This window comes from Camelus bactrianus, chromosome 35 (assembly GCF_048773025.1).
Source record: "Camelus bactrianus isolate YW-2024 breed Bactrian camel chromosome 35, ASM4877302v1, whole genome shotgun sequence".
NCBI classification, from domain to species: domain Eukaryota; kingdom Metazoa; phylum Chordata; class Mammalia; order Artiodactyla; family Camelidae; genus Camelus; species Camelus bactrianus.
The window spans coordinates 7,750,405-7,762,745 of record NC_133573.1 but is presented as its reverse complement, the minus strand read 5'-3'; the positions used below and the strand labels follow the sequence as shown (position 1 = coordinate 7,762,745).

The following is a 12,341-nucleotide window of genomic DNA, read 5'->3' as shown; positions in this document are numbered from 1 at the left end:
TGCTTAAGGTAACACATTCACAGGTTCTGAAGGTTAGGACATGACATCACGGGGGACAAGTGGGAGGCATTATCCTGCCGACCACAGACCTCTGACATGACTCAGCACTGCGTAAACCCTGGTGCTAACATAAATGGTTACACCTACATTTTGAAGTATCAGACCCTTGATTAATTTATCACTTTAAAATCCAACAGCTTTCGAGAGAAGCCATAAGCAATCATTTTTAGTTGCACTTTTTAATCTTAAATCAGCTGTAACTGGTGCATGTTATGCTTTCTTTTATAAATGTCACCAAGCTCCGTTTTACAGATTATTACTATTTATAACCAAGAGAATGCCTGCCATTTTATTTGGCTCCATTTTAATTTTTCTAAATCATACTCTCCAGATGTGAGTGCTCCATTTATTTCAAAGCTGGAGGACAGAGAGGAAGTATAAAATTTATTTAAAATAAAGAGAGGAATAAATGGTGTGTGCCCATCAGTTCTGGCTTTCTTTTGATATCTACTCACATCTGAGCATAAAATGTAGACCCAAACTCACCAGCGGTTCTCTGTTCTTGACCAGACGGATGATTTTTACTGAGTCTTCCTCATCATCAATGTCATCAGGCATTGGAGGCAACACAGGATCGTAACTCTTCTGAGCCACAGTATCGTGGACAGAGAGCAAAGCCTATCAAAGTCAAAGGTAAAAAAGTCATCACAGAGAAAACCCCGAGCACGTCCAACCATAAGGGAAATCTAAGTGATGCTGCAATTCTGACGCAGTGGCAGTAACAAGGCAACTACGTGAAGAGGTGCCTCTCACAAGCGGGGGTGTGTGTGGAACAGTGTGGATACCAGCGCGCAGCAAGAACGGGCCCGAGACCGCTTCTACCCTGCGTGTCCTCTGGTTCACCCTGATAAAGGTGGTCGTTGCGGGAGATTTAGTGAGGTGGCTGTGACTTCTGAAAGGAGGGAGAAAAGGAGGCTACAGATACATTGTTAAGCAGCCAGGAGTCTGAGAAAATGAGGTATTTTTTCTTTACTTCCGTTAGCAGAAAACACCAAAGGAATTGATCTATACAACCGACAAGCTTTCATTCCTCTGCTGTTTTGTGATTAATATGCTTATGAAAGAATAAAGTAAAAAAATTTTTTTTAAGTGATGATTGTTATGGTGCTAGAACTCCACAAAACATATGGTCGTTAGAGAGCAAAGGTGAGAAAAACACTGGAACCCTGACATGCCACTGCTCTCGGGGGCGACTGGGTCTGGACTCTTGACGAACTTGTTTCTGAATCAGCAACAGCACGGTCCGTAAGTTACGCAGGGCAGAAGCCTAGAAATCCTCCTTGAAATCCGTCCTCTCATTTGCGCTCCCCATATCCAATCCCTATCCTGTTAAACCTCCTTCCAAGACGGACGTGACCATTTGTTATCGTCCCTCCAGTCCAGAGCAGAGGTCGGCCAGCTGTGCCACCTGCTTTTGTAAATGGAGCCTTACAGGAACACAGCCTCGCTCGTCCACTCTGCATTGCTTATGGCCGTTGTCACGCCCCACAGCAAAACTGAGTAGAAGCATCAGGCATTTTTTACATAAAAAGTTGGCAGACCACTGGTCTGGACCATTGATGCCATCATTTTTAACCTGGAGCATGTTTACCTGGAGCCTCTAAATGGCCCAACTGCATTCACCTTTGGCTTATTTTCAAACCCATGATTCACAGTGTAACCAGAGTGAGTATTTTGAAACTTAGAGCAAATGACATAACTGGCCTCCCAAAATTCCACAGCTCCCCACTGTTTCAGGATGAAGATCAAACTCCTGAGCACGTCCTAGTCTTGTGCTCGTCTCCAATGTCATCTTACACCCACTCTCCTCTTCAATGAGGTGAAACAACGCTTTCTCCTAGAAGCCTGGCCAAAACACCCCATAGAAAAGCAAACCCCTTGGTTACTCGATCTCACAGCCCCATCTTCTTTGCCTTCATACATGCTCACGATTCTTAACCATATTTACATTGTTATGTGCATATATTTAGTATCTGCTATCTACTGAAATGGAAGCTCTAACACGGCAAAGAAATGATGCTGATTTTGTAATTAAGCTTTTTTTAATTGACTATAACATACATATGGAAAAGTACACAATTTGTAAGCACACAGCACGATGAATCTTCAAAAATGAATATGCCATTGGGAGTTTGGGATTTGCAGGTACTAACTACTATATATAAAATAAATAAACAACAAGGTCTTGCTGTATAGCACAGGGAACTAACTATATTCAATACCTTTTGATGGCCTATAATGAAAAAGGATATGAAAAGGAATATATGTGTATAAATGAATCTCGATGCTGTACACCAGAAATTAACACATTGTAAACTGACTACACTTCAAATAAGAAAAGAATATGCCCAGGTAAACATCACCCCAACAAGAAGTACACCGTCAACTGCACTCCAGAAGCCCCTACGCATGCCCTTCCCGGGCGTCATGGCCCCTGGGGGTGGTGCTTTGGCCTCTAGTTAAGTATTGCGTACACAGAATTGTAAGTGCACGTCCACGTTTTCCCTGGTTTTGAGCTAGTGAGTCGCCCGTGCTGCTACTGGCAGCAGCCGTCACTTATTCTCACTGTCGTGTGGCCCTCCGACATGCACAAATTTCATAGGTTCTTGACCCGCTATGCCTTTGAGGGACATTTACGGTGTTTTCCCAAGCTCTTGGCGACCATAAACAGTGCTGCTATAGATCTTTGCTGTTGCACATATACATATAATTTGGGCTCAGGATACTGAAGAGTGGAAGTCTGGGTCATTCAACCCAGGGAGGCAGAGACAAAAACATTTTCTAAGTGGCTGCCCAACTTCCATCCTCAACAGCTGCGGATGTGAGTGCCAGGTGTGTCACATGACCCCCAGCAGTTCACATTATCAGTTTAAATCTGGCCATTCTGAGTGTGTAGTGATAGCTTCTTGTGGCTGACATTTCATTTCTTTTAACGCATGATACCTTCTTTTGTGAAACGCCTGTTCAAGATTCTTGCACATTTTTCTATGCCACCTGTCTTGTTCTTGATTTGTAAGAATGCTTTACAATACACTGGAGCCCAGCCTTTGCTGGTTACAGGGACCACAAATATACTCCCCATTTGGTAGCCTACCTTTCACTTTCTTATTAGTGTCTTTTAATCAAAAAAGTATCTCAATTAATGAGCCCAGTAATGTTTTTTCCTTTACAGCTGCGTTGCTTTGTTTGTTTGTTTGTTTGTTTGGTATCCAATAGAAGTTTCAAAGGGAAAGAATGAACAGCATCAGGATGATAAAACATCTGAAGAGATAATAGCTGCAAATTTTTTACACTGATTAGAGTCTGGAGATTCTGGAAGCCCAATGTACCCAAAATAAACCCATGCTTGGACACATCACAGTGTGTCCACAGAACGCCAGAGGCAGAAAGAAGTTCTTAAAAATACCAGAGAGAGAAACAAAGATCCTCAGAAAAGAAAGAAAGAAAACTGAGAACCGGCCAATCAGCAGCCATGAAACTGGAAGACAGGTAAAACACCTTACAAGTGCTTAGGAAAAATAGCAGCCAGCCCAGACTTGTGTACCCAGCAAAAGTATGAGCCAAGAATAAGGATGAGAACCAAGGTGACATGAACAGGAACCCACTGGAAAAAACTTAAAAAAAAAAAAAAAGAAAAGAAAAGAAACAATGGTTTTTAAGGACACCAGACGTCAGCCAATGGATACTGATCACTGAGAGGCAGGAAACACACAGGAGCCCTCCAAGTGGCCCCGCTTACTGCGAGAGGGTGTTTCCTGTGTGTCAGAGGGAGAGGGAACCCAGGCAGAATCCAGTGGTCTCCCTGAGTTGAGACACCAGAGCTGGGAATCCAGGAAGGTCAAGGGGCGGAAGTTCTCAGGGAAGGGACGAGAATGGAGAGAGCTGCACAGACACAGGGCTCTCTGAGTCCTCAGCCAAGGCATGCATGCAGAAAACTGCCAGGAAGGATGAGAGCAGTGGTTCCTAACTGAGGCCCGCTGGCTGTCTAGACCCATGCTTGGTCTGTCACAGTTCAAGGGATGCTACTGACATCTAGCACACAGAGGCCAGAGATGCTCCTAAACACCTGATAGCTACAGATCAGTCCCTGCCCCACCGCCCCACCCTCACACAAGTATCCAGTCTTCACATGTAAACAGTTCCAAGGCTGAGAAACCCTGCATTACAGGGAACAAGCCCCAATGCTTACAAAGGACAGGAACAGCTCCTGTTCCTACAAATTAAAAGGAAATACCTGGAAATTCACAGGGCATTAAGGAGAGTTAACAGAGGGGTACTGTCTTAATAGTGGGAAATAATTAGTCCAAGATTAAATGCTGCTAAGATCTCACCTGACAAGGCTTAAAAGCAAGCCTCTGAAGGGTCAAAGTGTTTCCAAGTAATTTAATTGTGTGACATGAACTCAAGAATATTATCTAGAAAAATGCAAAAATATCCAACATGAAAATAAAACTGACAATGAATGGCAGTCAATCAAAAATTACCAGGCATGGAAAGAAAGTAGAAACTACTGCTCATAATGAAGAAAAAGGTAAAGCCATGAAAGTAAACTCTGAAAAATTACCCAGATGACAGAATTATATAGAACCAAATCTTGAAATTAGATAATCACAGACAAAGTAATTTACTATTAACTGTATTCCAAATGTTCAAAAAGCTAAAAGGATTTTCAATATACAAAAAAGATTCAAGTCAAGTTTCCAGAGACAAAAGTTACAACGGATAAAATGAAAAAAGTACACTGAATGAGGTTAACATGTAGACAGAGCAATAAACTATCTAAAACAAAACACAGAGAAAATACAGTGAAAATTATGAACAGAACATTACTAAGCTGTGGGACAACTTCAGTGGTCTAACAGATACAGCTAATTGGCCTCTCCAAAGACAGGAGATGTGCTCAAAAAATTCTGAATATAGCAGGAAATATTCCAAATTTCATGAAAAAAAAAAAAAAAAGCCCTGTATGTTCACAAATCTCAATGTACCCAGGCATAAGAAACAAACAAATGACACCAAGTTGCTTAAAACCACTGAGAAAGAGAGAATCTTAAAATCAGCCAAAGGAAAAAAACACATTATATACAAGACAGAACAAAACAAAGAGATGGAAATGACAACACACTTCCCATCAGAAACAATGTGAGCCACAAGACAATGGAGCCACAATCTTTAAAATACCTAAAGAAAACTACAGGCAACGTAAAATTCTATACCCAGCAAAAATATCTTTTAGGGAAAAAAGGGCTACTTCAGCCTTTTTAAAGACACATAAAAGCTGAAGGAGTTCATCACCAGCAGACTTGCATTACCAAAAATGTTACAAGAAGTCTCAGGAGGGAGGACTGCAGAGGGGAACACAAATATAAAGAGGAGGAAGAGCACCAGAAATGTGCATTATCTGGGCATCAGTGGTAACCAGCTTGCACACAGTAACAATAACAGGGATTGCCAATGAGCATATTTTAAAATAAAGTGATTATTATAGTTTTAGGCAATATTAAGACATCAGCTGTATATTTTTTTTCTTCCTTAGCTTTGTATTCATTTCTATGTCTGGATTCCAAAAACATACTTTTAGGATACAGATACCAAGTTCATCATTGTTAATGGCTTTGTTTTATAAATATTTTTGGTTAGCAACATTGTTATTTTAGACAACTAGAAGTAACCTTGTATTCCATTTTCCTATTTTAACCCTGGTGACTTTATTTTTCACACTACAGATTTTCCTTTCAAAACGCAATACCTAAATGAAAATTGTGTTTCCATATGCCATAACCACCAATCACAACTGATGGGTTTACCTGTCGCTTAGAAGAATCTGCAGGAAATTGAACACTGAGCTTTGTAACTCATCAGGCTCACAAGCTCTCGCTGTCTTGGACCCCCTGGAGTTAATTCCATGTTCTAAATATCTGTCAGGGCCATAGAATTAAGTGCCTAACCCATAAGGATGAGTAACATTGATTTATTCCTCCAGAAGGAAGCTTAACTTTTCCCTTTAGCATGCTTTAATGAAGTCTCATCCCTGCTGCATGCCCAGGCAATGAGTAATTTCTCGTAAGTGAATGTTTCGGAAAGCAGAAAAATTACAACAAATCTTTTTATTTTATGGCCTTTTAAAAAATCTACCAAATTTTCATTGACTTCCTAAATTATAATACCATGTTCTAGAGATGTCACTTCACTTTTATCAAAAATGAGCCCCTGAACGACAACTCAGAGAGGCTGATGCGCCTTTCATGTGGCAATGTGACGCCTGGAAGTGGTTTTTATGTATTAGGGACCTTCTTTGCTTTCCCTGAAACAACGCCTCTATAGAAATCAACATCCCTCCATCAGTGCCCTGAAATACCACCAGTATTATTGCTTTTGCCCATTCCACCACCGCAGCAAGTTTTATAATCTATTATATCTACGTACACCTTTTGTGACACTACCGTTCCCCTTTCTCACCATGTGGTTTCTGTTATACTTTACTATTTTTTCTGGACTTTAAGACTTGGACAGTAAGACTGGGTTTTGTAGACATTACAGAGTAATAATTTTTTTGTGTGTGTATGGCAACTGACCAATCAAAAGGGTACAATACAATACAGTAAGAAGTGCATTCTATTACCCCTGTTTATAATAGGGGAAAAAAAAGTGTATGCAGTATTTCCACATTCATAATGCAGCCAATTAAGAGTAGCTATCTTTAAAGGTATATGAACATACAAATCACAGACTAAAAAGTCATTAAGCAAATGAAACGATGCTCATCTTCACTAATAAAGCAACAAGGACAGGGACTTCCACTTTCCCTACAGTTTGAATTCAAATTACAATCATGCGTTATCCAAAACTTTGTTTATTTTTAAGTTTTCATCAAGTTACTTTGTAAAAGATAAAATCAAAGTCAAAGTAGTAAACTATCACACATCTTACGAAAGCTAGTATCATAAATCATTTATAAAGATAAGTTATTCCTTCCAACCTCATGTATGAATTTTTGTCCAGTTTTTCCTCCGTCTCTGTGTGTCTGTCCATCTGTCCCTGAGGTTGTAAATCCTTTGTCTCTATCCTACGATTATGATTCAATTTTTTACACTTAAATCTTCTGGCTGGAATTCATTCCAGTAGGGGTCTGTCTTATTTTTCTCCAAATAATGAACCAGTTGTTGCAACACCTCATATTGAACATACATCGAGTTCCACCCATCCCTTCCTTCCATCCACCCCTCCCGTCCTTCACGAGGACCACAATCATGTTTCACCTGAATTATTTCTACGGGCTCCCGAGTGACCTTCCTCCATTCAGTGTCCCATCCCTCCCACCCTGCCACCACCCTCAACCCTAAGAAACGGTTCTGTATACAGCATGCAGAGTGATGGTGTCATTTGCTTATTTAAATCCTTCCAATGACTTTCTACTGCTCTTCGGATGAAATTCAAACTTTTTAATATGCTCACAATTAGAGTGGCCATATAATTTATCACCTAAATAAGGAAACAACTAAAATTAAAAAGGAGGCTATTTATAATGCTGGAACTACAGGCAAAAGCCAGACTGTCCTGGGCAAACCAGGACGTCCAGCCCCTACCCAAAGGCCCTACTGTCTAGGTCTAAACTCTTGCCCCCTCCTCCTCTTTCATAAACTATCGCCCAGCCATACAAAGCTCAGTTTACATCTTCAAACTTGACAAGTTATCTTCTTTGTGGGACTTCCCAGACTCTTCCCCTTACCTGAAACCTTTATTTTTGCACATCCCACTCCTGCCTCACTCCTCTGCTCGCTCGGGTTAACCTCAGACTCAGCCTCAGGTGTCACCCTGAACAGACCACTTCCTCTGGGAAGTCTTCCTCAACCGCCCCCTCCCACCCGACCTGAGAGCTGGCCCCACCACGTGCTCCACACGACTGCTGGGTGTTCCCTCTTCTTACCCCTTATTTCCCCCATCACCTCCATTAATCCTCGTGTGTCATCCACAAGCTCTATCTGGAGGGACCAGCATAGAGGTGCGAAGGGATAAACTGGGAGTTTGAGATTTGTAGATACTAATATATACAAGATAGATAAACAAGTTCATACTGTAGGGCACAGGGAACTATATTCTATATCTTGTAGTAACTTACAGTGAAAAAGAATATGAAAATGAATATATGTATGTTCATGTATGACTGAAGCACTGTGCTGTACACCAGAAATTGACACACTGTAAACTGACTGTACTTCAATAAAAAATATACACATACAAAAAAAAGAATGAATGAAGATCCAACTCTGGTAACATTTACAAACTACAAGTTTTAACACTTTTCAAAACGAGTTGGCAGATCTATAGAAAGTGTGCATTATCTTTTCATAGTTGGCTATGCACTTGGTTGTGGATAGCTGTGTGTTTAAAAACAAAGTCATTATTACTCTGGAGGTACACCTCAGGTTACCTTTCAGTACTGTGAATTAAATATTGGAAGTGGAACAGCAAACTTTAAACAGTAAATAATTAGTTTCCTTAGCCAGTAAAGTTCAAAGACAATACTGTAGTTAACACCTCAGAACACTTTTCATATTTTAACTGTCAGTTCAACTAACAATTCATGTATACATGCTACGTTCTACTGTACTTTGCTTCTGAGAAAAGAAGGAAGGAAGGAAGGAAGGAAGGAAATATTTTCATTTACTCCCAGGACAAAAAAAAGTGGCGGATCATATTCTGAAACAGCTTAAATCTTATTTGGGGACTGCACTTCTTAAAAGTAATTACCTGCAAAAGTGAGGCTCAAAGGGATGCTGGTTCATAAAAACGATTTCAAGGAAAGCAATGTTAAATGTTAGATCAAACAGGGAAGAATGATATTTTCTCCCCAAGACTGGAGAACTAGAAATTGCCACTGTCCATGGCAGCACCATGTGTCTGCAGTCTTACCCGCTTTCTACACATTATTCCCCGAATACACACCTCCCGTGCTGACTGCTTACACAAATATGAAAAGTTGACAAAATTATTCATCTAAAGTATTTCTGCTGTAAGAAAGTTTAAGTATTCAATTAGAAAGTTTCATACCACCATAAAGGGAATGAAACCCATATTTTCCCTCCTTCCGTGTAGGAGTTTTTCCCTTCCCGACTGTGTTTCTTTCCCATGAGTCTCCTTTATTGCTCACACAGAACAAAATTCTGGTCGCCAAACGTGTGGGGTCTTTCTCCACACCAAGCGATCCTCTGGGACACCACGTGGGTGTCCTACCGTTCCACGCAATTCTGATGTTGTCTCCCTGGAGACAGCATCAGATCCCACAGGTTAAGGGCTCAGTCCTACAAGACTGCCCCTCCCGCCACCCGGACGCACTGCAGACAGCAGCCACAGGGCCAGGCTGTCACCTGCGCTTCTGACCAACAAGCTTCAGATCGGAAGTTCCAACAACCCCCTCCTTGGCTTAAATACATTTGCTCGAGCAGCTCACAGAACTCAGGGGAACATGTCCTTACATTTCCGTTTATTAAAGGGTATGATACAGGAACCAAATGAAGAGCTGGAGGAAGAGATACGTCAGGTGAGGCCTGGGGGCAGGAGCTTCTGTCCACATGGACTTGGTGTACATCACCCTCCAGGCCCATGGACGTGTCTGCCGCCTGGAAGTTCTCTGAACACCACGCTACTGGGATTTTCTGGAGGCTTCCTCATATAGGCATCAGCGATCCTTAACTCATCTCCTTAACTCCATCTCCAGCCCCTCTCCCCTCGCTGGAAGATAGGGGGTGAGGCTGAAAATTCCAAGCTTCTCATCCTGGTTTGGTCTTCCTGGTGTCCTGCCCCCAATCAGGAGCCCACCTGCAATCAACTGATTAGAACAAAAGATGCTCTGGAAGCTCTTATCACTTAAAAACGTACAAAGGCTTTAGGAGACCTGCGTCGGGGACGGTGTTAACGACAAACGCTGGTCCAGCAGGTGCTCCTGGTGTTGCCATCACTTAGGAAATTACCTGGGGCTTTAGGAGTGCTGCGCCGGGAGCCTGGGGCAGAGATGCCTATAGCTACGTCTTCCACTATGTCATAAGCGACCGAGATCACACCTCCCTCTCGCGCTAACGGCCAGTTTCTATCTAGTATAATCACTTCATTATTAGCTATTCAAACACTCTTGAACAGAATACCAAAATCACATTTTGTTTTGCTTTGGGGGGGGGGGTCAGAAACATTCCTCTTTAATTTCTAACATTCACACTGAGACAACATCCCCAAAAAGGGGCTGACCAAGCGCCTCCTAGCTACCGTCACCATGCTCGGATTAATATTAACGTCCAGGTGCAGTTTAAGACCAGAGGGAGAACTCTGCAGAGCATTCATGAACCTCCTTCTCGGAGCCCTTCCCTCCCCTCGCACTCTGTCTTTAGTACCAAGCAACCGTTCTGCCCTCATCTCATCCTTATTCTTCTAGAACTAAAATTCACTCCCTCCCCCCTGCACCAGTCAATTCCTCTCGTGTTACTAATCACAGTTCATTTACCCTTTACAGCAGTCCACTCATGTATTTCATATTTACTCACAGGCATCATAGTCAGTACATGTTTTCCCTTCATCTTTTGCTTAATACTTTTTTTTTTTTTTGAGTAATTTAAGACTTCATTGAGCAAAGTTCCAAAGGAGATTTTTTAAGGATGTAGAAACAGTTTTCACATCTAGGTGGACACATTCATTCAACTGTCTACATGTGCTTAACAGAAATCATCATAAGATTACTGATCATTTTCATTACATAACTACTAACCCCAGTGTAATGCTGACTCCTGGAATAGTTTTTTACACACAACTACAGTAGTATCAAATCTAAAATATATAGGTTATAGGATCTGGAGCATTAATGACCTCAGGATTAACAGGAACATTTCCTATTGACTACTCACATTTGGAGGAAAAAGAAGGGACAGACTTGGGAGGGAAACAGCAGGGAGAATTGAAATGGCTCTACCAATATTTTACTGATATTTACACAGGAAAACTATTTTGCTCTGTAAAATGGGAAATGTATTTAAACACAAATTGGTGGGGGAGAGGAAGGAGAATGCTGAAAGGATCCTACAGAAAAAATAGATACTGTTGTCAAATATACTGGTGCACCATTAACCAGCCGAGTAAAACGAACCTACACAAAATCACTAATAGGTTCTGTATCCTGTATTCTTAACTTCATTTAAGAGAAAAATGACCTTGAAGCTCCATCGTATTGGCCAACTTCAATATTGAGCTTCCCAATTTAAGTATTTTTATAGATTCTCCCAATATTATCATCAAAAAGCTCAACTCTTTTTCCTTAATGGGATTTAGGGAATTAAAATACTGTGCCCTCCTTGAAAATACATTTCCTTGAAAACTGATGCTCGACACAAAATTCATCTCAAGTCCCAGAAGGTGGCCCTTTCTGGAGCTATTTATTACAGGTGTCGCACATCCTCACCTTCACATTGGGCTTTGACAGGAGTCGCAACAGCTCTCTGATCTCACCGTTTAATGGCTTGTTCTGAAGTTCCTCCGCCAGCTGCAAGGAAAGCACATGGACACACAGAACGGTTAGTGAGAGCGCAGAGGCGCTCCACGTGTGATGACTGAGACTCTCCCTCGCTACTTTCCAGTGATTAAGGAGAAGTCAGCATGGAAGAAAACAGACAATCCATCACTGCTGGTCTTCTGAGGCTCTTAGCAGCCCTGATCTCAGCCCAGGCTCTCAGCTGAGTACAACTCAAGAAACCCTGCTACAGCCAGATCATGGTCTGATTTATTACAAGGAGGGCAAATCCTGGCACTTCATCTACAAAATGGTCTTTTGCATGTAGACAAAGGACCACTTGTAAAAAGGACTGGATCGAGCTTTGACGCTGGAAAAAAGAAAAAAGAAGGAAAAAAAAAACAGAAAAAAGAACTTCTCAATGAGGTGGTGAAGTCCACAGGGCTTCCAAAAACCCACAGTAGCGTGCTGTTTAGAGCTAGGGTAGAAAAGAAATGAGAATGCCACTAAAAGAGCAAATGATCTGAAACTTTTATTATGTTTACCTACACAGTCTGTTAAGTATAAACCAGGTTAATCATAAAGTGACTTATAACAGGTTGACAACGATATGCTGGTACCAAAAATGCTGACTGCCCTCTACCTTCGTGATCATAAACTGCCATTTGCTGGTTCTGGCCAAAGAAAAAAGCAGAACTTTGAACCTGCCTCATGTTCTTTATTAAGAGGTCTCCCCATCAAAATGTCTATTCGATTTTTAGGTTATAGGAAGGATCATATCATTTTTGTA

At 41.4% G+C, this 12,341-nt stretch overlaps 1 protein-coding gene across 4 annotated transcripts in view; it reads right to left on the bottom strand.

The window, feature by feature from the left end:
* Nucleotides 1–12,341, bottom strand: part of MPP7 (MAGUK p55 scaffold protein 7) — a 223,151-nt gene that overhangs the window by 80,544 nt on the left and 130,266 nt on the right. For all 4 annotated transcript variants that reach the window (XM_074358452.1, XM_074358455.1, XM_074358451.1 and 1 more), the window contains 2 exons: nt 11,504–11,584; nt 547–678 (listed from right to left, as the gene is read on the bottom strand). In XM_074358452.1, the coding sequence (XP_074214553.1) occupies nt 547–678; nt 11,504–11,584 (213 nt within the window). The remainder of the gene's footprint in view (nt 1–546; nt 679–11,503; nt 11,585–12,341) is intronic.